Source organism: Chroicocephalus ridibundus, chromosome 7 (genome assembly GCF_963924245.1).
Source record: "Chroicocephalus ridibundus chromosome 7, bChrRid1.1, whole genome shotgun sequence".
In the NCBI taxonomy this organism is placed as follows: Eukaryota; Metazoa; Chordata; class Aves; order Charadriiformes; family Laridae; genus Chroicocephalus; species Chroicocephalus ridibundus.
In genome coordinates, this window is record NC_086290.1 from 24567364 (window position 1) to 24594485 (window position 27122).

The 27122-nt window shown below is 38.3% G+C and overlaps 1 protein-coding gene across 11 annotated transcripts in view; it reads left to right on the forward strand.

The window, feature by feature from the left end:
• Window positions 1–27122, forward strand: part of MYO3B (myosin IIIB) — a 209054-nt gene that overhangs the window by 112764 nt on the left and 69168 nt on the right. For 7 of the 11 annotated variants that reach the window (XR_010072054.1, XM_063341942.1, XM_063341948.1 and 4 more), the window contains 4 exons: window positions 14650–14729; window positions 17866–17886; window positions 19335–19412; window positions 21265–21470. Coding sequence is in view for 10 of the 11 variants with exons in the window: in XM_063341942.1 (XP_063198012.1) it covers window positions 14650–14729; window positions 17866–17886; window positions 19335–19412; window positions 21265–21470 (385 nt within the window). In the remaining variant the exon portion in view is untranslated. Of the gene's footprint in view, window positions 1–14649; window positions 14730–17865; window positions 17887–19334; window positions 19413–21264; window positions 21471–27122 lie in introns of those variants that run through there. The other 4 variants (XM_063341945.1, XM_063341950.1, XM_063341951.1 and 1 more) reach the window with 3 other exon arrangements.

Genomic DNA, 27122 nt, shown 5'->3' on the forward strand with positions numbered 1-27122 from the left:
GAATGGCAGATTATTTGACGTGTAGGGCAAGAACTCATTCTTAGAGCAGGATGAGAATATGGGAGTTTCTTCGTTCATAGTCCTTTACTAAGTTCAGTTCTCAGTTGATAGATTCTTGTGTACTGTGTCTTACAGTTCATAAATCATGTAATGTAGATCAAGTTGTTTAGGAGGCAATATCCATCTATTTAGATGCATCGATGCAGTACATAAAGCATCTTACAAATCATAAAAAACACATACTAATCTGCTAGAATTAATTAATTCAGTTGATTTAAAGCTTGTTGACACTGACTTACAAGAAAGTGCGCAGATCTATAGCTAAATAAAACAGCAAGGTGAAGTTTGATTGTTCCATGGATAGATGCCAGTATAGCAGTAACCTATGCAAATGATAGCTCTGCAGTATAAATGCAAACAAGCCAACAAATGTACACATTTCTCAATACTTTTAACATTTTTGAAGTATCTTTTTCATAATGGGTAAGAAAAAGACGTAATACTAGGGAATAATCTAAATATGATGGATTGTATCAGATTGCAAAATTCTTGTGATCTGATATGACATATACAAATGAGGCTGTTGTATTTTTAGGTAGAATTAAGTGTACGTGCATTAGGTAATGCTGTGTAGGCTTATTGTACATGGGCGGTAGGTGCAGTTCTGTGCCTGTGTAGCAGCTCTGTCTGGAATTTCTGGAACCTCAGTAGCCCAGTCATAGCCTCCAGTGATCTTGAGATTTCTATGTAGAAAAAGAACATCTGGAGAAAAACGTTTATTGGAGCCTTCTTTTCACATATAAAACTGATAGCAAAATATCTGTTTATATTCTACATAGGATAGATTCCTGTTACAATGTCTCTGTTCTTTTCCTGTAATTAGAAGGCTCTGGATTACCTCCCTTCAAATTATGCCTTTAGAGGTCCTGAGAGGTGAGGATCCAATGAGGAATCTGCTTCTCCTTTCAGCTATGACAAGCTTAGATGGAGGGGGATATAGTTTAAGGTGGAGTAGGATTGGTTTGTGCCCAAGTGGCGAACAAAGAATCTTTGTGTCTGCTTCTGACATTTGAGCCCATGTTAAACTGGTAAAAGAGATTCTTTTACTCGTGCTGGATGGATCAAGCAAAGCAAAAAAAGGTCGCATCTGGTCAAATGTGCCTCCACACCCCTCTTCACTAGCCAGTTTATACCTTGGAGGTATTGTCAGAATGAAACGGATTAGGTGCTTTGTCCCGCTTACCAGTCCCAATTACTGTAAATATTATACCTTTGATTTTATTGCTATTTTTAAATCAGAATGGTAATGCTTTCATGCATACTCATCTTCCTCTGGCTTTTTAGAGATATATTCAGTGGCATTGGTAATGAACTTGCGTATTTTGCCCAAGATGCATAATAGGTTCAGTAACAAGATAAGTCTCATTGCAGTAATGTATAGTTACCATGTTGGTTTATTTCCACTTTTTTTGTGTTCTCTCTTCCATTCCTTCCTTGTTTCTTATTTACATGAATTGCCTGCTTTCTGCCTCCCCTTGTAGAACATTTACCTTTCCATGAAGAGCACACAGCAAGTTGAGTGCTGTCTGTATTTCTGTCAAGTTGGTACAGGACATCCTGTTAAAAAAAACAATTATGCGTATGCTCCTTTATAAGATTAGCTTAAAACCCTTATGTCATTTTTATCTTTTAAAAGTCTTTGTGATTTTACTTTATTTTTGTCCAGCTGTCCAATATAATTGGCACTCGCATCCTGTGTTGGGGCCTCTGTGTTCTAAAATCAGATTGTTGCCAGGTTTAGCTTTGGCAGCTTGCAAGATAAATGAAAAGTTTGGCTCGGAACAGAAGGTATTGCTGGCAATGCTGCTTCATCTCTGCTCAGTGAAGAAAGATAATGCTATTCTCTTAACTTTCTACGAAGAGGCTTTTGTAAGCAAAATAATAGTGACTGTGTAAACGTCCCATCATACTCTGTCCTTGCCTCTTAGCCCTCTTCCCTCCGCTCCACATGTGCTTCAATCCTACAGCACACCAGAGAAAATACAGATTAAGTTTCATAATCTTGATACAATTTTCTCCAGCTTTTTGTAGATTACTGACTGATGTGAAAGTTAATAATTTACATGGAAGCCATATTGCATCTCTCCAGGTAACCCTGACTTGAAATGAGCCTTCTGCCAGTATCTCTGGTGTTTTGTTTGAAGATGAGTGACAGCACATTCTCACATCTGCTTGCAACTAGCTCTGGAATTTGCAGCGTACGTGGTTTTTGCCGAGCAGCAATCTCTAATGTGTGCAATAGTCACTAGGTGGTGCTATCCCAGAAGCAAGAGAGAATTGGAGACTGGTAGCGTGAGTCCGACGATTACTGAAAACGGAGTTCTTAAATACCAGTAAGAACAAAAAGATGCCTTTCCCACCCTGAGAAGATCCTCTGTTTGAAGTATATTTATATAACTGTCATGTCTTCCGCTGTCAAAAACTGAGCAGCAGCAAGAAAATAAATATTAAAAGGGCTAAATTCTTTTACTAATTTAAGATCATGTTAATCCCTGTAATTTATCAAATATACTTATCCCCTCTTAACAAATGCTTCTATTTCACAGTAGCAGACTGTGTAGTTTAAAGGGCCAGAAATTAACAGCAGGGCATTAAATATACATTTGTAATAGTAATTTATGATTAAGAGAGCGCACAATTACTGATGTGAGACATCAGAACTTAAACATTCTGGCACTAATTTTGTAGTTTGTACAGCATGTTTTGTCATCTTTCAGTGGAAACTTAGGCACGTTTGGCATGTTTCGGAATCTGTTTGCACTTTCTAGGGACCTTTAAACTCAAAACTGAATGAACGTATTCTGGTTTAACCTACTAGTTCTCCCAGTTGCTTCCATAGTTGTCACTTTTTTCTATAGACACAGTTTATTGTGCTGAGAATTCTGTATATTCTGAAATTAAAATAGGATTTACTCCAAATACAAGAGAGAAGTAGAGCATGAAAGAAAAAAAAAGTTGTCACTTCTAGAGTTGAATATGGATGTTCCCATTCAGATATAATGCATTCCAGTTTATCTTTAGTTTTGGTTTATCACTGTTGTGGCTAAAGCATCAGAGAGAAAAGAGATCATGCAATCTAGAAAATAGAGTCCTCTTGTAAGAGAAGAGGGCTTTAATTACGAAATTAAGGAGGGCCTTGGTACATTCACTAGTGGTATCAGTGAGGAATCAGACCCTTTGATGCACTGCCCTGATATTCAAGAATTTTGCAGTATCACCTTTAAGTGGTGGTACCATCAGACTGCGTGGGCAAAGCACCATGGGGCCTTTTTGAGACTGCAGATCCCTCTTCCACTTTTTCTCTCTCTTGCCTTATGTTCCCCAGATGAGCAGATCATGCTGGCAGGACAGGGAGGTGTGCCAGAGGGGCTTCATCTTCTCAGAAAATCTGCGGCACAACATAATTCTCTGCTCTTGAAGCACAATCTCTGCAGACTTTTTCCCCTTCTATGACTCACAGACCTTTAGAGCTTTTGTCAGGGTTGCTCTGCTCTGCCTTAGGTCCTTGCTGGAAAGAGGCAGGAGAGTTGCCACCTGGAGGGAGGGAAGGGGAAGTCCTCCAGCCTTCCCTTCCCACCACCAGAACAGAGACACTGGGAAACGTCCCTGTCCTAGCTTTGAGGGTCTGTAGGGGCTGGGCTTGGCTGTATAGAATAAATACAGAGCTGGGAACCATTACGGCTACAGCAGCATCATGTCTAATTATGGTAGCATTGCGTATTGCTCACGCATTGAGTGTTGTAGTATCAATGTATCATCCATGGCTAATAAATGCTCCTTGTTCACGGTGCCTAGATATTAGAGCATAATCTGTCAAAAAGAACTGGGATGAAAGTTCTCACAACCTTCACTGAAGACTTAGGATGATGATGTTTTAACAAGGGAATTTTTTTTTGTCCAAAATAGGAGGAAAATAGATCTTTTTCAAAACCAAATTAATTATAATTAGCCCGCCTAAAGGTCATTTCCCCTCCTCAGTATTGACTTTTAGCCTGCCTTCTTTGTGCCTTTGAGTCTCCAGCCCTCAGACAAAAAGTAATTATAAACAATATATGTCTCATATTGAAATAAACCAAAACAACACAAAACCCAAACACCTCATGGGCTGTGTGCTGAGAGAGAATGTGAAAAAAAATATTTCAGGCTTTGTTTATGCACACTAAAGAACACAAGAGCTAGGACCTTTTGCAAAATCACTTTAAAGAACTGCTTTCACCACCCCTTGGTGACAAGAGTACTGTCTCAATATTAATTTGTCTGTAACTTTGATAGCAGCTGATTCATAGAATCATAGAATGGTTTGGGTTGGAAAGGACCTTAAAGATCATCTAGTTCCAACCCCGGAGGTGGACGCAGTACTCCAGGTGGGGTCTCACCAGAGCAGAGTAGAGCGGCAGAATCACCTCCCGCACTCTGCTGACCAAGCTTCTTTTGATGCAGCCCCAGATGTGGTTGGCTTTTTGGGTTGCAAGTGCACGTTGTTGGTTCGTGTTGAGCTTCTCATCCACCAACACCCCAAGTCCTTCTCTTCAATCTGTTCTCTACCCAACCTGTACTTGTGCTTGGAATTGCCCTGACCCATGTGCGGGACCTTGCATTTGGCCTTGTTGAACTTGATGAGGTTCGCATGGGCCCAACTCTGAAGCCTGTCCAGGTCCCTCTGGATGGCATCCCTTCCCTCCAGCATGTCAACTGCACCACACAGCTTGGTGTGGGTGCACTCAATCCCACTGTCCGTGTCGCTGACAAAGATGTTAAAAAGCGCTCGTCCCAATACCGGCCCCTGAGTAACACCACTCATTACTGGCCTCCACTCGGACACTGAGCCATTGACTGCGACTCTTTGAGTGCGACCATCCAGCCAATTCCTTATCCACTGAGTGGTCCATCTGTCAAATCTATGTCTCTCCAATTCGGAGACTTGATTTTCCCCTTAAAAACTGAGGGAAACAAATGGATTTTCTTGCATTTCAGTCCCATGAACAGATGCTACTGGGCATAGAGTGAAACCTTGGCCAGTTGAAATCGTAGATGCTTTGCCGTTGTTTTCAGTGGAACCATGATTTGACTTGTCATGTTTGTCACTGTGCACCGCTGTTGAGCCCAAGCCCTTCCTCTGGCAATTAGTGGCAGGTCTTTTGGCTTCGTGCGTGTCATACTTCTGCACTGAAATATAACATGTTTCCATTTGGACTTAGCGGATTTTTTCCTCTTAATTCCACACATCACAATAGAGCAAAAGACTCAAATACATCGTAATTTTACTAATTTGTCCTACAATAAAATCTTTTTGTAGTGGTACTTTTGTGTTAGTATCTTTACCTCTGAGAGATAACTGCATGCACTCCAAGTCAAATAAATCGGAAACAAAGCCATTGTAATTATAATCTCTCGACTTAAAGATGAATCAGAATTTATATTTCGTAAGAATTTGACTCAAGTTAATGGAAGGCATATATTTTCACTGGGGACATAGGGCTTTCCTACTTCTAACTGGTCCATATGTTAAAAGCATATAAAAGTTAATGGTTTTGCTTTGCTGCCAGTGTGTTGTGTGCAAAGAGAGGCTTTAAACCACAGCTGTGCAATGTAACAATTGTGAACTTTACTGGGTTGCAGATGTGGGACATCAGTAAACTAAATTAAATGTAGCTTAACTGAGTTTGAGAGGTAGAGTGTTGGATTACTTTTTATTTAGTTTTTCAGTTGAGCATTTTACAGTTCAGTGTTTCTTTTTCTTCACATCCTAAGGCTTTGTGTCAGAGGACAAATGCAGTACACAGATACTCACAAGACTTGCTAGCAGTAGGATTCAAAACATGCCCTGAAATAGCCCTAAAAATAGAACTCATCTAGGAACAGAACCATCTATCAGATCAAAATTAAGGTCTCAGTCCTGCTAAAGCTTTGTGTAAGACATAACAATTATTTACTGTTGAGAATAACTCCCTATAAATAAAGTGTCAGTGAATCTCTGGAATTGCACATGTCAGTAAACACAACAGTTGAGAAGGGTTAGGTTAGATTTATCCCGTTTATGTTTGGTAAAGGGTGTTGCCCGAGCAGAAATCTGCTGGTTTTAATATGAGACTTCACAGATTACATTGTACTCAAAATGGGCAAAGGGCATAGATATATATTTTTTTTTATCTTCAAGTGCTTGCAAATTGAACCCTAAAAAAAGTACAAGTGAGCAGGTTTAAGAGCAGACCTTGATGAGCTTACTGATTTGATCCGTAATAGGCCATTCTCTGTAGGACAAGTCTTGAGAATAATTTTTCTTTACCTTTCTCTCAGAAGAGAGGAGATGTCTTTTCAGTTTCCATGTTTCTAGCTTAACTTCTCAATTCTTCAATGAACATTATCTCACAGTAGTGAACAATAATTAATCTTAACACTTCATGGTATACTAATTGAATTCAAAATGTATCGATATTGAGAAAGCAAAAGATGCATTGTATGGAAGATGTTACTGTTTTTTATATTAATTAGTAGACTGTGGGATCTCACTGTGCAGCACGTACAAAATTTAAATAGAGAAGTATTCAGGGAGCATTAGACTGTAGTTGTTTTAATGAGTAGTTTACTAGGCAGTTTCCACAGGCACTGTGAGGTCAAACTGTGTCAAAGATGCTCGATACACCATTGGAAGCATTCAGTAGCTCTTAAGATCAAATCCTAGAAGAGCAATTATTTTTAAATTTGCTAGTGAGTTTGTAGAGCAGATAAATTTATTGAATATTCAGATAACCTTGCTGGTTTGAATATCCATAATGATTTTGGTGTGTCCTTTACAAAGAACGTGCTTGTATTTCCCACTCTCTCAATATAATTGAATTAGGGGTTAATGTATGTAAGAGATGAATGTAGTTGGTGGGAAACAAACCTCTGAGTCTGTGCTGGATTTTGTGTGTTTGTTTTAGAGTATTTCGTACTCCGAGTGGGCTGTCTTAATTATGATTTTGTGCTTTATTTTATCCATTTTCTTTATTCCTTCACCCTACAACAAACTGTTAAGGTCAGTACTTTACTAAACCAGTGTTATCATTTCACATATTATTTGACTTTGTCTTACTTATTATAACTGAACTGCCTGGACAGAAAATGCATTTGTGGGCATTTGTATGAATGGGGATTTGTTTCAATAAGCGTGGAGATACAAATATAAGTGAGAATAATGTTTTGAATTACCAGAAAAATAACTGATTTTGTGCTGTGATAGTATATGGAAGTACTGAGATCCAGAGGGGCAAACTTTCAGTTGAGAAGTCTTTGAGACTTGATTAAATTAGTAGTCAACACCATTAGTGCCTAGATTTCAAAAATGGGGAGGTCTGGGACTTTCATAAAGGTCTGTAACCATGTCTCATCCTAAATTAAGACTTTTAAAAGACAGCTCTTCTCTTGAAGTGTCGAACCCTGTTTTTGACGCCATTTTTATCCTGTCTATCTTAGGGTCTTAACCACTGAGAAGACTGATAGTCATAGGGAGGTCAGAGAAAGTGTTTCTCCATTTTATTCCATGTGCTTTCAGTGACGTCTTTGTACCTGATTTTTTACTGCTGAATTTCATGGGAATATTCACTGGCTTTAGTAGGATTTTGATCAGACTGTGTATGTATGGAACAGCTTCAGCAGCAGGTCCTAAGTGGTGGAATAAGTACCATAAAATGTTTTATACGTTGTATGGAGAGGGAACATACTCTGGAAATACAAACAGTGGGCTGGAAATCACAATTCTTGACTTCTCCTGGGTTTCCTGTTTATTCACTGTTCTTGCAGAAAATTATTTCTGCAAGGTTCAGGTTGGTGAGGGAGCATAGATAAAATACTGAGGTAACTACCATGTTCTTCATAATCAAAATTTTACTTTTCTAGGTAAAGCATATATGATTTTGAGGGAAAAAATACCTTACATAACATGCAAGAAAAAGGGTGTCAATTACATAAAACAGTGAGGGAGACCAGAGCTGAATCAGCATGTGTGGTAACCATATTTTTAACCTGTGTGTTTTTAGAAGTATTCTTCCACATACCACTGGAAGAAGAAATAAACTTGTCTGTCCTGAATAAAGGTAATTAAACTACGAGGGTTTCAGCTAATGCTGAAAATTAATGGAGAATTCCTTAACAATGAAGTCTTCACAAAAAATGCACATCTATAGTTTTCTTCTAATCTCAGTTACAGATGTGGTACAGGAACCAGGGAAATCTGCTGGGGCAACAGAAGACCTTGAGTTGATGGTGAAGTACTTTGCCAATGATACAGACTGCAGCACTCTGTACTGTCTCTTGTTCCCCAGAGATTTCAAGGTTTATTTTCCTGAGTAGGTTACATACAACAGTATCAAATTGTACACTACTAAAGATGTCGAGGGAGATGATTCTGCCCCTCTCCTCCACTCTCATGAGACCCCACCTGGAGTACTGTGTCCAGCTTCGCAGCCCCCAACATAAGAAGGACGTGGAGCTGTTGGAGCAAGTCCAGAGGAGGGCCACGAAGATGACCAGAGGGCTGGAGCACCTCTCCTTTGAGGACAGGCTGAGAGAGTTGGGGTTGTTCAGCCTGGAGAAGAGAAGGCTCTGGGGAAACCTTATAGCAGCCTTCCGGTATCTGAAAGGGGCCTGCAGGAAAGATGGGGAGGGACTCTTTATAAGGGAGTGTAGTGATAGGACGAGGGGTAATGGTTTTAAACTGAAAGAGGGGAGGTTTAGATTGGAGATTAGGAAGAAATTCTTTACTGTGAGGGTGGTGAGGCACTGGAACAGGTTGCCCAGAGAAGCTGTGGCTGCCCCATCCCTGGAGGTGTTCAAGGCCAGGCTGGATGGGGCTTTGAGCAACCTGGTCTAGTGGGAGGTGTCTAGGGGGTTGGAACTGGATGATCTTTAAGGTCCCTTCCAACCCGAACCATTCTGTGATTCTGTGTGGATGGAAGTTGCTAAGGGCTGTATCTGAAAGAAATAGCCCATGTATTCTGACAATGTATAGATCATAAAAAGCTGAGCAACTTTGTTCTCTATAATGCAGCAGCTGGGACACTGACCAGGTCAGGCTGTGGCCAGCCTGTCAGTCAGTCTTCAGCCAGTCAGGCTGCAGACCTGACTAAAGAAAATGCTGGGCATCAAGCAGTAGAAAACTCCAGGATTATTTACAGTGTAATTTCTAATTGTCTGTGATATTTCAGGAAATCTCTGCATTTCAGTGGACACACTCCTGCCAAATAGATGGCTACACATCTGCTTCAGTTCAGATGGAAAATTGGGCATGTTGCTTAAAGTAGCCATTAATATTCAAGGTTGTTTTAAAAATATCTTCGGCACTGCTACTAACTAATTATATACCTTAACCTGTTCTTCTTTACTAGGTAAGGGTAACAGTTAAGACCTCTCTTTCTGAGATCATATGTTTACATATCTTGGAATATAGTAGTCAGTTTGACCTTCATTTCATCTCAGCTGCTGTCAGTGCCTTACTTCCCTTGTATTCTACAAGAAGTCTACTAACCCTACCCTGTTAGAACAATATTTAAACATAGCAGCAATGATGCTAACAAGCAAAGTTTTATTTGTTGCTGTAAGCATCATGCTGTGTGTTTGCCGGTGTGTGCCTTACTGATGTGGGAAGTGACCACTGAAGTATCTGTGATGTATGCAGTAAAAAGCATAGCAGCACTGAATTTACACTCAGGTTCTCTAATCCCAGTCTAGCAATGTAAAGCTTTTAAGTATCTGTAAATATGATCTGTGTCTGCTTCATGCTAATAAGGCTAAAGAAACCTTTAGTCTAATTGAGAATCAGGATCAGAATTTGTCATTCACTGTGGCAAAGATTTTTCATTTCCAATAAACTAGGACAAAACGTGCATCTTTTTTGCTTCTGAGGCAATTACTCATTATTAGGTTATTCCCAGGTGGGCCCCACTATTACAAAGTTTCCATGTTTATCAGATTCTGTTTTGTAATATCAATCTGATTTTGGAAATACTGTTTCTCATTTTTCTTATTTACTTCTTCTGAATAGGAAGTAAAGTGATTCTCTTTTCAGAATAAGCAGCAGTGGAAGTTGTCTATATTGACAGTTGTGTTCCACAGACAGGAACTTCTATAAATATATTATTGTGTAAAATACATAGTATATGAGAAAATTGGATTCTTAGCTTTTTATTGCACAAGATTAGCTTAAATGACTTCAGTGACTCAAAAGAATAGAGTTTTGATAGTCAGTGACCAGCTTCAAATTAGTACCCAATAAAAAAAGTACATGTATTCATTTATAGTCGAGCTAGAAAAGCTTAGTCTTACAGTAGCAGAAGATGAAAATGCATTATGGAGATAAGCAGTCGACTTCCTTAGGCTAGATAAAATGTACTGAAAGGAAAGACGGAGAAGAATCTGTGTATGTCAAAGACATTGTCTGACTCCGTACCTCTTCTGGAGTGCAAGTGCTTAGCTGTGATTAGAAGTGGTGTCAATGAAATATGAATGCATTGTAGCATTTCTGACCATATTATACTGTATCTACATGGTGTTTCAAGTAACCCCTCTTTATCTGAACCAGAAGCATGAAAGAAATTAATAAAATTTATGAGGATAAGGAAAGAGCTTGTACTGTGCCCTCTATATAATAGTAATATCCCTGGTACAGCTTGTACGGTAAGGTGACATTGTCATTAGGCTTTTTCTCTCTAAGTCACTTCCCAAACTAAATGTTGTATCAAAGCTTAATGTAATTCTTACCTGGCATGCCCTTACTTCGGGAGGAGTGATCTATTGCAGACATAACCAAAATGAGGTTATAAATATAGTGCTAATATTACTAATGTTTGCTGGGTACTACTTATAGAACCCGTCACCTAAGAATAATGAAGCACTGACAAACCATAAGTAACATCAGAACATCCAGCCAGAGAGTGTACTTTTCCTAATTAGTGTGGAAAGTCAACAGCTGGACAAATCATTAATTCGGCCAGATCACACAGTGAGTAAGTGCCAGGGATGCAAGTGAGAAGACAGGAATGCTGACTAGTCCTTTCTGAGATCTAGAGAGCACTGGCAAAGTCCAACCTGAAAGAAGAAAACCCGTTTCTTCTTTCTGTGCTGTGTAAATACTTGAAATACTTTCAAAACTTCTCCTGCTTTGCATTATAGAAGAGATAAGGTACTTTGGCAGTATGGTCTTTCTCACCTAGCTGAAATGAGGCATCAGTGAAGAATATGTTTGCAGGGATGTGAGATCTCCTGTACAGCGTCAGGACAAAAGGAGTTTTGCTGAGCGTTGGCACAGTGAGCTTAGCCAGGGAGTGCATAATTTTTTGTGCTGCTACTTCTCTTTCTGATGGAAGCTCTCGGAGCACATCACAAACTTTAATGACTGAAACTTCTCAAAGCATTAATGACATTCCTAACTTTATGAAACAGAGGGAGAAAACGTTGGGACAGACTGACTCCCCCACCGACACAAATGAATCCCAGAGACCTTAGTCTCTGATCCAGCCGACACATAGGTAGGAGCCTTAATTTTTCAGATGAGCAGTCCTGTTGGACTGAAAAGGAGATGCACGTGAATAAAATTAAACATGCACATGTTTAAAAGATTAGTCCCAATTTTAACCATTAATTTCTCTCCCCTCCTTCATGAATGCTTTTTCTAAATTAAAAAAATGAAGAAAATTTTGCGAGGGTTTTAAATTGCTTAATTGGTCCATTTTATGGAGTTGGATTTTAATATAGGTAGTTTTTCATTTAAGTCTACATGGATGTCACTTGTATTTTCTCTAAAGCGTTGACCATATAACAGGTGTGAAGCTAGACTTCTGAAAGGCACAGCACAGTCTTTTAACCTTTAACCAGTTTAACCTTTCAAGGAACCCATGGCAGTTCTAACTGGCTACTTTATTATCTAAAAACGTTTGTTCTTCAAATATTGATGTTCTTCACAAAGTGGAATAACATTTAATTATTTTTGGTGTGTAAAGTAATAAATGACCTTCTAAATGAAAATCGAATGCGGGGACAGGCACCAAATGTTTACGTACTATAAACACCATACAAACTCTGAGTGAAACATTTCTTATTATGTGGACTAATTTTCAAACCACATTTGTTCTGTTTATTCGTTTTAATGGCTTAGGCGTGTTAAAGATAGGTAGTTATTTTCCCAAACATGAACTACTTGAGATGACTAATTCACAAATTTTTATTGAAGCATCATTTTGTGTTTGATCTGGAAAAGAAAATCCTAATAATATTTTTTCTATGGATTTCATCTGATGCCACAATTCAGTAGTTAGTAATTATATAGGAATTCAATTGACACATAAAATAAGCACTGGTAAGAATCCATTCCTAGAAGGAAGTAACTGAAGAACGAAATCACGAAGACTGAAGTATCTGAAGTAACTGAAGAACTGACCACTTTTGGGTTGGGTTTTTTTGTTTGTAAAGTCACTAAAGATTTTTGATTAATAAAAAAGTTTATTTATTTGCTTGGTTTGCCAGATCAAAAATGTTAAATTTAGTTTTAGTTTTGCATGAGGAATTAAGGGAGAGCTCAGGGATATTAATTACAAACCCTAGAAAGCTAATGCCAGCAGTGAGTGTGGTGAACCTTGAGCAACTATCTTGTCATTATAGATTTTATTTGGTTATTAGAGTTCTGTAATTTGTTATAAAATACAACAAAGTTTTAGTTGTTTTAAACAATCTGATTCAAATTTGTTTCTTCTCCCAACTCCTCCCCTCTTTTATCCTGTGTTGTTGTCATCAGTTCTCCAGTGTGAGGCTTTCAAGCTTTAGACTTGCTAATCTGAAGCCTAGCCAAAAACAACCTTTCCAGGTTGTCTGCTGACACAAAAGAGTAATTTCTAACATACAAAAATATCAACATTACAGCTAAGAGAAAAATAAATTCACTGACTACTTGCTCATTAAAGTCCTCGTTTTAACCTTAGAGAGATACATGTATATACTGTATGTACTCTGTGTGTATGTCGATACAAGATATACAGGATTTTTCAAAACAGAGTTGCAGTTCTCATTAACATACACATTAGAGCCTAAAGCAGTTTCCAAAAACACGGACATACCTTGTATTCTGCACTGTGATTTAGGCTGTCAGGTAACAACATGCTGTTGGATCTGGAAATGACATGCCAGCTTTGCAGCGTTGCGTCAGTCCCAGTGCCAGCAGCTTAAAAGGGAAATACTTTTGAAAATTAATACGGAATGTTTGAATCACTCCAAAGAATGTCATTGCTGTGTTTGAGTGCTGGCCCCCAGACTGTTTTCAGGGGATGGGTATTTTTCTTGTTGGGAGGAAAGTAAGAGCAAGAGTTCCTTTCAGTGCTCTGTGGACGCTGGGTTTGCTCTGCTCCCGTATGGAATAATTACCAGCGATTAAGTGTTCTTGGTTTTCGTTTTTCCCATCCTGCCTCCTTACCACTTATGTAATAGATAGTTTAGCAAAACTCTGAAGACTGTTTAGAGTTACTGACTTTCTGTAAAGCAAACAGCTAAACACTGGAGTTGATGCAAACAAGGCACTTAGCATCTGAAAGAAGTGTTAACACTTTATTTACATTTAAATTAAAATGGACACTTATTTATGTGTTCTGGTTCTGAAAGGTGTGTGGTACATCTGCAGAGGCCTATTGTTTATTCATGCTGTAAATCCTTTGAAATGTGTTAAAATGCTTCCCACTCATTATAAAAATCCTGCCACCCATGGATTAGGGCTTTGATGTCACCAATCCTGCTTCAAAGGGTTCTTTCAATGCTATTAATCACAGTTTAGCCTCTGAAGATATAGCCAGAGAAAACATTTGGACATCTTGTGCTAGACTTGCTAAAACTTTGAAATATACAGAGTGTCTTGCATATGCACAGTCCCGTATCGCTTCCTCTCTCTTCTCTGAGCCTTTATTTTGAAAAGCTATTTTGTGATGACTTTGGCTTTCTACAAGTACAGAGGAAAAAGTTTAGGACACATCATACTGTACATTTAAAAAAAGGCGTCTGTCTTTCAGTTGACACCACAATATGTTTTTGCCTGAGGAATTGAGTCAGTCTTTAAAAACCTCGAGGGACAATAAGATTGGGGATTAAGCAGGGCCTACAAGTCAAAAGGTCAAAAAAAGATACCGTCTTATCATTTTCTCATCTCTTTCATTAGTTTGTGAGCTTAAGATGCTGTCTAAACACTTCAGGATCCACATGATTTCATAGAAACAAGATTGTTTCTGCTGTCTTCTTCTCTTTTAAACCTCTCAATGAGTCACAGAGAAATTGATTACTAGTGATTGAGCTGTATGCCTTTGTGCTGTCCTTGTTTTCATCAGCTCGGTAGCTAAGGTCAGTGACATACCACCTTATCCCTGACTTCTTCCTCCCTTTTAAATCAGCACTGCACTCTGTCATGCCTGTGCTGAATGCTCTGCAGACACAATTGGTAATGAGTGGGGTGTGGAAGAAGCGTGGTGGTGTCTGCTATTTTTAGTGCTATTGCACAAGCTGATTTTCCACCGTATAAATTTTCCCTGCTAAGCTTCTTCGACAGTTTTTGTCGTATGTATTTCTTTCTTTTTTGAACAGGTAACTTGGCACAGGCAAGAGCCAGAGTGACGGCAGCGTCTAGGTCTTTGCCTCCGCAGCTTAGTGCTGGGCGTATCAAGGTTAGTAGCGTTCCCTTTGAAGACAAGCAATTGTTCATAAAACATTACAGCGAGACTATGGGCATGATGCTTAGCTGATGTAGGTGTATAGTGGGGTTCTTACTAAATAAGAATCTGCCTTAATATCAGCAAACACACACCTCAGCTGGGAGCACTGTTTCCAGTTTTAGTGAAGACACTATCGTAGAATCCAGTGAAGAATCAATTTACTGCTGATTAATCTGTAAACTTACGGAGCGAAATCGCAGTTACATTGATATGGATAGCCGTATTCCTTATGATACCAACGGGGTCAAGGTTTTCCTCTGGCAATTTTGGATAGAAAAAGATTTAATTAGGTAAAACTTGAATAGTGTGTTTAACAGAATGAAAGGCAAACTTAAAATGGTCTGTTCCTTTTTTATTCGACTGGCAAGTGAAAAAACAGGGGACATTTGTGACTGACAGATGACCAGAAAAGAGTAACTCGTCAAAACCAAAACCACTATTCATTGAAAAGAACTCCTGTAGAATTTAAACGCTGCTGGATTTTGCCATAAAAGTCTGTGGCATAATTGCAAAAGGATGGGATAATTTTATGGCAGTTAATAGGATGTGTTGCCAACTGAGTACACTTAATTTGTGAGGAGAACTCTTGTGCCTCAAGCCTATGGCATGTACACACCCTCCCCGCTTCCTGAGTAGTACTGTTAGAGTTAGCTTAGTTAAGGGTTTGGGATTTGTTTTTGCCTCCACAGTAATAATTTTTAAAAACAAATGTCATAACCACATCTGTTCCAAAGTTTACAGAATTTTGTGTTCTGGGTTTTCTATTTCTTTTCCTTCTCTCCTGTTATTAGGAGCTCATGCTCAAATGATGATGCAGTAATTCGTGTCAGCCAGACATCTATATCCTTCACTGTACCTGCAAATACAGATGTGGATTTCAGAGATTTATTTCCTCTCTGGTATAAACACTTTCAGTGCTGAAGGACAGATAACGGCCTTTCCAATTTTCTTGTATTATACACACACTGTCTTCCACATGCAGCCATATTCAGCATAAGCTTTCTAAGCATGCATTTTATTGATACAGCTGGAATGGAAGAGAGCATTTCTCTTCTAAAGCTTTAATAAACACAATCAGTTAGCATTTCTCTTCTAAAGCTTTAATAAACACACAGTTATACTAAGTAGTGTTTAAGTGGTTTTTACTCACCCTTCAAATTTTTAACGGAGCTAAAAGACATGCGTAAGTGCAGCACTATTCAGAAAATGTTAATTGAAATCGTTTTTAGCTGAAAAAAAAATCTTTCTTATAATTTCATAAAACTTCTAATTAAAACAGCTTCAGGAAAAGGGTTTTAAATTACTCTTTTATAGTTTGTTAAAAAAATACAAACATAATTTTGTTTGGAAGTTTGGAAATTTTCATGTATTATTTAATTGATGAGCTTTTTTGCTTAATGTATTTTTTGGGTTTACAGTATTTCATACCATGCCAGCAGCAGGTGTGGTCAATATGTGAAAGCAATAGTTTCCAGTGACTTCATAAGGTGACATGATGTCATAAATCATTCTTTTAATATTGTTTCAAAACTGTTATAAGCGATTTTTTTTAGTGATGGAACAGTTTGTCTTTCCTAGGTCAAGCTGTTTTCCATTTCAGTTGTAATTGTGTAAATGTATATTGTACGTCACTACTATTGTCATGTAAAAATGTGACTCAAAAAGTTGAAATATTCTTCATTTTACTTTGAAAAGCGTAGCTAGTGATTTAAAACACAAGATTATATCATGACATTCTTATTATGTTCTATCATTTTCTGACAAGCCAGTTGTGATAAAGCCTATTGCCTGCTGTACATGTGATTATTGCCCTGCCATAAAACTGCATGGCTTCGTAGACACACAATGTTATAAATTAACCAGAGACAAAACTTCTAAAAATTCTTACAGGGAAATCTCCCTAGCTTCAGGGTCTATCAGAATTTTTCTAATGGAAACTTCAAATATTTCTTGTCAGAAAGATTTGGGAATTGATCCTAGTCCTTACAGATTGTACAGATCTGAATTTAGGACTCCATCCATCAAAAAAGGAATCTCGCAATATGGGTTTTACTCTGATTTTCTGAGAAAAAGTGTATTACATTTCCTCTGTGAGTTTTTCTGACCATCTGTCTTTCTGTGTGTTTGTTCCCTTCCCCCCAAAAAGCCCCAAAACAAAACAAAACCAAACCCTTTTGAACCCAGCAGGCTGTAGTAAACCAGATTTGACAGACTGGCGGTCTGAAAGATCGTAAGATTCTACAGGTTTGGTGAAAATAAGCAGCTGTGAAAAGGAGATGCTTCCAGTGTCCTACTGCCCAAAAGGCAGGGCATTAGCTCACCCTTTATTGGCCAGCAGATATTCCAGATACAACTGAGAGATTGTGAGGGCTGAACCTCCAACAACAATACCACTAAGAGTCTCTGCTTTTCTAGACAGACAAGAATCCAATTTAGAAGCTCAAATTCATGGGTTCTTGGGCTTTGGTGCAGTCCTCAAACTATTTGCTTTTGCTCTTGATTTGGTGTTCTTTATGATTAAATTGTCTGTCTTTTAACATTAAATGTTACCAGTTACTCTGAACTCACTGTCAAAATTCACTGGTATGATTTTGGTCTTCTACCTGACCTTTACTAGAGATTTAGATATCAATTCTCAAAAAACAGCTTTTGAAACATTCCTATATCCTTCCCCATGGACATGCCTGCTGTTCTGATTAGGTCATTGATATTTACTTTGTCAGGTGACTTCTTAAGATGTTTGATGTTATCTGTGCTGATAAGGCATTTTTCCCGGGATATATTACAGAGTTTTCTGTTAACATCCTTAAAAATGTAACCAAACTGCATCTTTCTTCTTTTTTTTTTGTGTGTGTTAGTTTGAGATACGTACTAATGCATGTACACCGCTCTGGGCTAGAACATCACAGATTACAAAAACATACTGAAATTTTTATGGTCACCCTGATGGAAATCTGTCTCTCTTTGCACCATCTGTATTCTGCATCTTGTCTTCACAAGTTTTCTTTTGATTTCTTCCCCAACACAAAATCCATTTTCTTGATCTATTACTACTTAGTGCTTCATTTCCTTTATATTTTACATGCAGTCTCCTAAATATCTCCTGAAGGTAAGAGACGCGATTACTTTATTGAGAACTGTAGTCTTTCAGCAATTACTTTTAGTGTTCAGAAGAGTGGTCTTAAGTCAGTGAGTGTTGGAAATGATCGTACGGAGCAAAGTCCAGGAAGTGTAGCACAGGTGCTGACAACAGCATTATCTGGTTTATACAAATGCCACCTGGTCAGAGCAGATGGTAAACTGCCACAAAGCAAGTGAATGCTAAAATGTTGTTAATGCTCCATGCAAACAGGATGCTGGTTGATTTTCTTTAATTTTGTTGAGCTGTGATACAGCAACACAATCTGCTTGTGATTGGTAACCATGGTTATACTCATTCATAAATTCTGGTTTCATTTTGATAAGAACAGCTGTACTGACAATATAACTAAAATATACAAGGAGCAATATGTTTGCTGTCCATGCATACACTCTAAAAATAACTCTTCTGAAATGCTGAAAAAGTGTTATTTGAAGCTATGACAATTCAGCAGAGTAAGATGGCTGAAATTCTTGGCATCAAAATGGCAATGGTAATTAATAGTAACCACAACAGCAGAAAGGGACTTACGCATTTAGAGATTACCTACTTTGTTTGCCACTTGTTATCCAACAGCAACATTTTTCCATACATGAGCAAAATGAGGCAGCTTTCTGCTAATTTGCTTTCTGGTCATTACAGAAATGGTGACTCTTCTTATATAGAAAATAAAACCTGATGGAGTTCATTGTAGTGGTGATAAGAGAAATGCTTTTTAGAAATGAGTTCATAAAGTATCGCATTTTGACGACTGGGGGTACGGGTTGTTCAGTCTGGGTTGGGGTTGTTCAGTCTGGAGAAAAGAAGGCTCCGGGGAGACCTTATAGTGGCCTACCAGTATCTTAAGGGGGTCTACAAGAAAGCTGGTGAGGGACTTTTTAGGATGTCAGGTAATGGTAGGACTAGAGGGAATGGATCAAAACTAGAGATGGGTTGATTCAGATTGGACATGAGGAAGAAGTTCTTCACCATGAGGGTGGTGAGACACTGGAACAGGTTGCCCAGAGAGGTGGTGGAAGCCCCATCCCTGGAAGTTTTTAAGGCCAGGCTGGACGGGGCTCTGAGCAACCTGATCTAGTGGGAGATGTCCCTGCCCATGGCAGGGGGGTTGGAACTAGATGATCTTTAAGGACCCTTCCAACCCTAACAATTCTATGATTCTAACTGCTTCATTGGCCTAGTGTTACACTATCATAACAAAAGTGTGAAACCATGCGGAACACTTACCACTCTCTCTGAAATCAGTGCACGTCCTGCATCTGTTAGAAGCTGACCTTCGTGCCTCTGATAAAGTCCTCTGAAGTACTCACACCTGAGGGAATGACCCTAACAAAAACTGAAGCCAGCTTTCACAGGCGAGGTGGGGTGGATCTGCAGTGTTTCTGGCACAGCTCTAACATCTGGGTTTTGTCTCCCAGGTCGACACGATGGAGGTGATGCGACACCCTGAGGAAACAACTAACATGAAGCGGCAAACTATGGCTTCCTACTTTAGGGTACAAAAGTTTAATTGTAAACAAACATTTTGCTGATAAAAACAATAGATATATCTAAAATATTTGTACGATTGCGAGATCAAAGTGAATCATAAGAGAATTTTTTTATTCTGTTGTGGGGCCTTTGTAGCCTCATAAATTTTCCTTTGCTCCTTTCTGTTTCCTCATAAATATACGTTTATAATTTTGCTGAGTACATTGGTAACAGGACCTAGAATCTAGGCTATTTCCATCTAAAATGCTGGCGGTCTAGAACAGGCCTCTTTGTGAACAGAAAACTGATTTTGTGCAAATAAAATAGCTGTTGTTACTAAAGCCTTCGTATTTTTTCACAAGCTTGGGCATACCTACTTTTAAAGCCTAAGGTTTGTCATTTGTGATAATAAGTAAAAACAAATTCATCTTTTGGAAGTACTGTTATAAATCACACGGATTGCCATTTTATCAGTAGCAATCCTGTCTGGGGTAACACATATTCTGTATGTGTGTTTAAATCAAATAGGTAAGGAAAAGGCATTGAGAATGTTGGAACTGGAAGGTTAGGAGTCAGGAAACCCGCATGCCAATCCAAGGCTCTTGGTTAATGGTTTTTTTTCTTGCAGTCATTGCAGAGTGGAAAAGTTTTGAGCAGTTGGTGCTCAGGCAGCACTTGTACCGTGCAGAATGGGGAGGTTCACAGTGCTGTGCTCCCCAGCGTGGGTCAAAGCTTCGTTCAGTGTTTTCTTTGTCGTGCAAAATAGCGTAAGGAAAGGCATAGAGGAAGCTAATACATACTGAGATGTCCCAGTGTGGAGGGTACAAGGACGCACATACAAATTTGGGAACCTAGAGGCATAATTGTGTCTGGTAATACAAGTATGGATTTCGAGTGCTCCTGCATAGAGCTATAGAGCTACGCGGTTGTCAGCTGTGTAGGAAATGTAAAAAAAAAAAAAAAAAAAAAGAGGCACACCATAATATGGATGCAGCCTACAGCAAAGTGACCACAATCAGCTTGGTATTGTATGTAATTTTGGGATTGAGTGTATTTGCAAGAAATACTGATTGTACAGTGGGCTAATGAGGTGAGGATGGAGCAGAAGTATCAGTATTCAGAGGAGTCATTGGAAAAGCTGATATATATGATCTGATCACACTTTTTTCATTTTAGTGAAAAATGCAATGGAATAAATTGTTTTCCATGTCCAGGGTGGATAGGAAAAAAGTAATGGGTCTACGTTACAGCCGGAAGAGTTAGGTTAGATGTTAGGAACATTATGAATAGTCATGATAATGTAACACTTCAGTAGATTGTCCAGGGAGATTGTGCAGTCTATATCTTCAGTGATTCTGAAAAATGGATTAAACAGAGATGCGTCTGAAATGGCACAGATACATTTAGTGTTCTCTTTGGGCAGAGAACTGAACTGATGACTTCTTGCAACCCTTCCCGCCTGATTTTCTGTGAATTTCTGTGATTGCTTGTTTCACAGTAAAGCTTGTTCTTCTCTTGGGGATATTTGATTGATCAAATGTGCCTACAGAATCACAGTTAGGACATTCTTCAATTATTTTTTTTTAATATGGGCCTTCTTCAACTACAGAAATGTAATATAAGAGGAGACAAAGAGAAAGGTGTAAGTAAGAAATAAGAACTAAAATAATAATTTTTGTTTTTACAATTGAAAACTTTTAATAGGTTCTGGGTTTTAACTTAAAGGTTAAAATTAATAAAACGTCAATGCAGATTAACATTACAGATTAAAATGTGATGAAGGATTACATACTGTTTACAAATACATATCTCCTGCTTAAGTAGTTCCATTGCAGTTTTTTGTCAAGTCTGTGCATCTTTTTTTATTTTCCTCACTAGTATTCCCTCATGGATCTTTTATCCAAAATGGTCGTTGGACAGCCTCACTTTATCCGCTGCATTAAACCTAACGATGATCGAGAAGCACTGACATTTTCTCATGAGAGAGTTCTACTGCAGCTACGATACACTGGAATTCTGGAAACTGTCAAAATACGTCAAAAAGGGTATTCTCATCGCATCCTCTTTGAAGAGTTTGTAAAAAGGTAAGACTTCTATAACATGGCTGTTGTTTTAAAACTCCATTCAATTAAATATATTATACTGTTAAGTACAGAAAGTTCTACAAACATGGTTTGTACGTGTATGGTCTGATTCCCTAATGAGGGCAGTCACTAGGAGAGATAAAGACTACAAGAGATAGCTGAGCTCTAACGGAGAAAAGTCAATGTGAGACCAGCAGCGAGCACTTAGCAAGCCTGTCCCCATGGTTCCTTCAGTAGATGCAACAAGTGGAAATTATGCATCATAGTACAAAGATTTGGAAGGTTAGTGACCTTCAGCCATCATATGAAGAATGTGCACATGCTTAAAATTAACTGATATAAAATCTTTGTTTTTTTAAAAAAAATAAATATCCGAGGAGAGTGTTAATTTCAAGCTTGAGAATTTTAATTAGATTAAACAAAAAATTACGAATATTCCAGGGAAATTTTCATCGATTGATTTCGGACATAACACGTTGTAAAATTGATTTAAAATATATTTATGAATAAGGTATCAAATTCGATTCTTACATCCTTTAGCGTTTAGAAAAGCCATAGTGGAAAAACTTAAGGCATGAATTAAAATCTGGTATGTTGTACTGGTGGAGTTCCCCATGTAGAGGGTCTTCACATAAGAAATCTTTGCCGTTGCCTACCCGTTTTGCCCTTACACCTCTTCCTTTTACACCCTTTTCACCTCTTTCCCTCCCCTTTTCCTCATTTTTTTTGTCATCTCAGAAATTATGTAAATTCAGCCGAAAAGAGCTACTTGTGCTCTGGAGAGCATGTGCCTGTACATTGATGTAAGCCTAATAATGAAGAAATGCACTTCACTGGTGTAACTGGAAAAAACATTCACGTGCAAGCAAGATCTGTGATTTAGAAATATTCCTCAGAATAGCTTCATAGCCTTGTAGTCATTATCTTGGAGGTATCATGAATTATAATTAGATCTCTGTTCACCTGAATCCTTGTCATGGCTACTATTACTAGCTTTAATACTATTCTCAATCTCAAAAACTTATCAATTTGATTCAGGAAATGCTGTTGGCTTTATGATGACAATATGTTTATATGATCGTTATAGTTTCTCCTAGATATAAAATATGTTTTTGTGTAGTAGTTACTGTTTTTTGGTCTTTAGGATTGGTAATTCAGTAATGGAGCAGAAGCGGTACCATTAAGCAATCAACTACTCAACAGTCGGAACAAGTAGTGAACGGCTAAATCAAGCATTTAGTGATATTTTCTGAACTGGAGGTTGCTGATCTGGACAATAGAGAGTTAATGAATCTAGTGAAAGCAAATCATTCACATGATGCTAGAGGGAAGGAGCTGATTATGTTTTTGAGAAAGAAAAGACATAAACAGTTTCGCAGGCCTTTCTAAAACCCAGAGATTCGGTAAATTTACATGTGTATAAATCAGTCCTTTGGGCTTGGAAATCCGCGGTCCATGCACTGAGAGATGTTGAACGATAAACCATAGATTAATCAACTCATTCTGAAAAATTAAGAGTTTTAATGATTTGTAATATATTCCAAATCACGGAATTTTTCAGAGTTGGAAGGGACCTCTAGAGATCATGAATATGCAATAGGAAAACACTAGAGATATATGTCCTAGGAAGGGTAACTAACATGGTCATTTGTCCATCAAAGCAATTTAATTTTTAGACGTGATTTCCCCCCACCTTTTTTTTGTGTTATGTGACTAATTTTAGTAAGATTACGCCATTCTAGAGCAGATTTAACAAAGAGAGAAATTTTTGTGATCACTAACACATCTTTGCAACATCCTGAAGAGGCTGAAGGCAGAATTATTAACCTTAACTTTTATTCAATTTGCACATAAGTGAACTAAGATTAACTCCACTGAAATTAGTGTAAATTGAGAGGAAATTAGGCCTCCTCTTATCAGTAGGTTCTTTTCATTCAAAAGTGCACTGAATTTGAGTACAACCTTGGAAAGTAATCGTAATAAAAGCAGGGCTGACTGTAGCTTTCCATTCTTGCAGATAAGGGCAAGTTGTGTTTAACATCTTGTCAGATACTCCCCATGTTTTTAGTCCAACTTGATGTAATTCTTTCCTGAAAGAAAGTCAACACGACAAGGGATGTAGGGGGGAGATTTAGCAATTTGCCCAACAGCATAGAAGACTTCCCTGAGTTCAGAATATAAATGGGGAGGCGGGAGAGGGGATGTTCTTGCTCCTTTGTTCAGTTCATTCTTTATTTTTAAACAATGCTTTAAAAAGCTATCAATGGAACAAGAAGCATTTTTCTTCAATTTACAGCCATGACTAGTAAAGTGTTTTTAGGAACTAAGTATTGAATACATAAAAATGTTTGAGAAAACAGGTCAAATGCTAAACAGATTGGCACTTCTTTGTTCATAATCAAAAAGACATTAGGCAAGTATGAACAAGAGTTTCAAAATGTCAGTAAATGTGAGGATATCAAAGATTTTCTAAGCCAGCAAGTTAATTGGTATTTTGATCCTTTTGAGCAACTTAACAACAAAATGGATGAGCCAGCACTTTTTCTCCCTTGATGTTATTAAACAAATAGGTGTGCTTCTTATCTGCCTGTTCAATAATGCTGTTTTGTAAACTCTTAGCAGGAAATATGAGGACAAAACAATCAAAGGCAGGGAACAGAACCATTCAGGGTTTATCAGGTGGGAGGTAAACAAAAGATAAAGCTCTGTCTAATGTTACTCTTTACTGTCTTCTGTTTTCATGTAGAACAGATTATTTCAGTGTTGCAAACCAGGAGGTAGTTTATTGAGTTAAAAAACAGATGGTGAGGAGAGGACTTAATTGTAATTCATTCACGCAATGTTTCTTCAGCCAAGTATACAACTATCTACTTTATGTATATAGATACACATACACATATTCTTTTACTTAAAGCAAGAAAATGTAATCTACGGCCCCTGTAAACACTGTAGACCTGTCAAGTCTCAGGCACTTTGTCTCCATTGGCCTTGTCTCGCACCCCGAGCCATCATGTGTCTGTCTCACGTGTTTGCTGTGAAGCAGCAGGGCCCCTTTTTCAGGCTGGAATCCCAGGTTTCATACGCAGGTCATTAATGTGATCAGCAACCTGGGGTGCCTGGCTTGTGGGCCGCATAGGGACTGACCATGTGCTGCGCAGCAGCTAAGGGAGGTGTGCTTTCTAGCGGGGACCCGCACAGAAAGTCCCACTGGATGGGACGCTCCTTGTATATATCCAAGTGCCCAGGCCCTTGGAGCTTCACATGGCATGATGTGGTATGCAGGTGTGTCCTCACCGCATATCCCCTGGCTGTATGCACCTTCTGTGTGATGTGGCATGTACTCTACCATGGGTTGAAAGATAAGGGACTTGAGAGTCTAATGGTGCTAAATGCTGCTGTGCCTCAAGTGCCTCATAAGCACATAGTTTTGCACAAGTTGCATTTAACGATTGTGTTTGTTCTTCTCTGCCCGCTTACGTTCTGCATTAAAGTTCTTTGTACTGCATTAGGATGCAGGATACGCTTTTCCTGTAAGAGCCACCTACTCCATAGTAGCCAGATGATACTGCGATGATATGCTCATGGCAGTACAGTGCTATTACTGTCACTGCGATCCCAGGGAGGCTGGTTCTGCTGTTTCAATCTCACAGTACAAATTTGCATAAGGTCGCTGTTGGTACACCTGGTGCACACAGTCTCTAAACTGTCAGTTTTACATTTCCCATGACCATATAAAGCCTCATTGCCCTTAATGAGTCACATTCTCTGTTGAGTGGAGCTAGGAATAAAAACTGGTCAAATGTTGCAAAATCCCATAAAACATGTTACCTCAGTACGTGCTTTCTTCAACCCCCCCAAAAATGCAGTGGTGGTAGACTTGTTTATTATTCAAAATCAGGGAAGCGCTGAATTAAATTAGAAGTCAACAGGTTCGCTACAGAGAAAAGAAATGCTTGCATTTAAAATGATGCATTTTTAATGCAAACTTACTTTTAACACTGCGTCTGCACTGTACCAAAGTCCCTAAGTGATTTCTGGAAACAAAATTGTAACATCCCTCATATTTTGATTTTACTGTTATCCACGGAAATGTTTGTTAGTTGTTTTAGTAGCTTTAAAGATTTCAGCAGATCTATATAATGTCCCTGTACACTTTTAAATATGGTAAACTACTGTACATTCCACATATATTTTCTAGACACTTGTCATTCACAGAACACTGGTATACAGTTGCAGGATGCAGAAGATATGAAACCTCTAGGAGTGAAAAGTCTGATAACCCCTTATGAATTATATGTGCAGAATGGACAAAATTATGCCTTTCTGAGAGTACTTCTGTGATTCTATGTTCATCTAATGATTTACAGCATAAGTGTTAGGTATCTGTTATTGAATGTCAAGAGTATCTTAGATTTTTTTCATTATTTGTTTACATTTTTCATTCATACTCAATGTAGAGTCAAATGTAATTAGTTGTATGAATTCAGATGCCGAAGTTTCTGAAAAAGGTGAGACATAGGCAATACAAGTTAGGAATTTTTTGAAGTAATTTAACATCTCTTTCAGTGCTAAAAACATGGGCTTTTTAAACTTTCCAACTCCAAGGCTGAGAAGGAACAAATGTTCCTTCTGTTTGGAATGCTGAGAATCTCCCTACTATTGCTGGGGCTCTGGCTAGGAAGGGATTTTGCCCTCTTGCACCTCATGCTTTTCACATATCGTGGTCCGTTCTCCTCCTCAAGCCAGTGTATTTTAGTGCAAAGATTTGTTTTAAGGAGAAAAAGGGTTAATGATTACTTTTTTGAGTTAATTGTGTAGAACTGATGCTGCCTTTAAGTCTGGAGTGTGAAGGGAACTTCAGTAAGAGACGCTGGTATAGCAGTTAATGGGGCTGTTTAAATGCTATTTATTGAGCAGTTCCACAGTTCACCCCTTTAAGGAGGGGAGGGAAATTGAACCATTTGTTGACAATCAGTTTATCTAATCTAAAACCACCAACACTACAATGCGCTGGCCGTAATCAGATAGTTAATGCATAGCATCATTCTGAAGTTTTCTGTATCTTAGTGTCCGTGGATGTCTTTAACGTTTAACCTTGACTCTGCATGTCCTAGCTTTGCAATTGATGATCTGGGGATAAATTCAACTTTTAAAATACATTGGTTTATGCCTAATGACTACAAAGTACAGTTAATCCCATTTCAATGTATGTTTTGTCTGGAATACTATTCATGTCCAGGAAGGACAGTTTGTAGTGCAGTGTAAGAACCACTGGTTAAGCAATACATAATTTCAGAGTTTCATCAGCTCTGAGAAACTAATTCTTCTGAGGGGAAATTACTTTTTTCTTACTTAGTCTTGCTGCTACTGAGAATGCGATTAGTCAAGCACTTCTAGGCAAAATGTAGGTGAATGTGTTTGCTATATTTCCAATGTAGAAGATTTTCAAGCAGGATGTATAACCCAAGGAAATAACTTATTTTTGCACAAATATATGCATGCTTATGAAACAACACGTGAAGGACTGTAAACTTTATTTTTAAAAATAGAAATAAAAGTACTGGCTTACCATAGAAGAGCACTGAAGTATTCCAGACTACTGCATTTTTTTTGCTAGAATAACAAATGGAAATATGGAAATAAAAAAGTAGT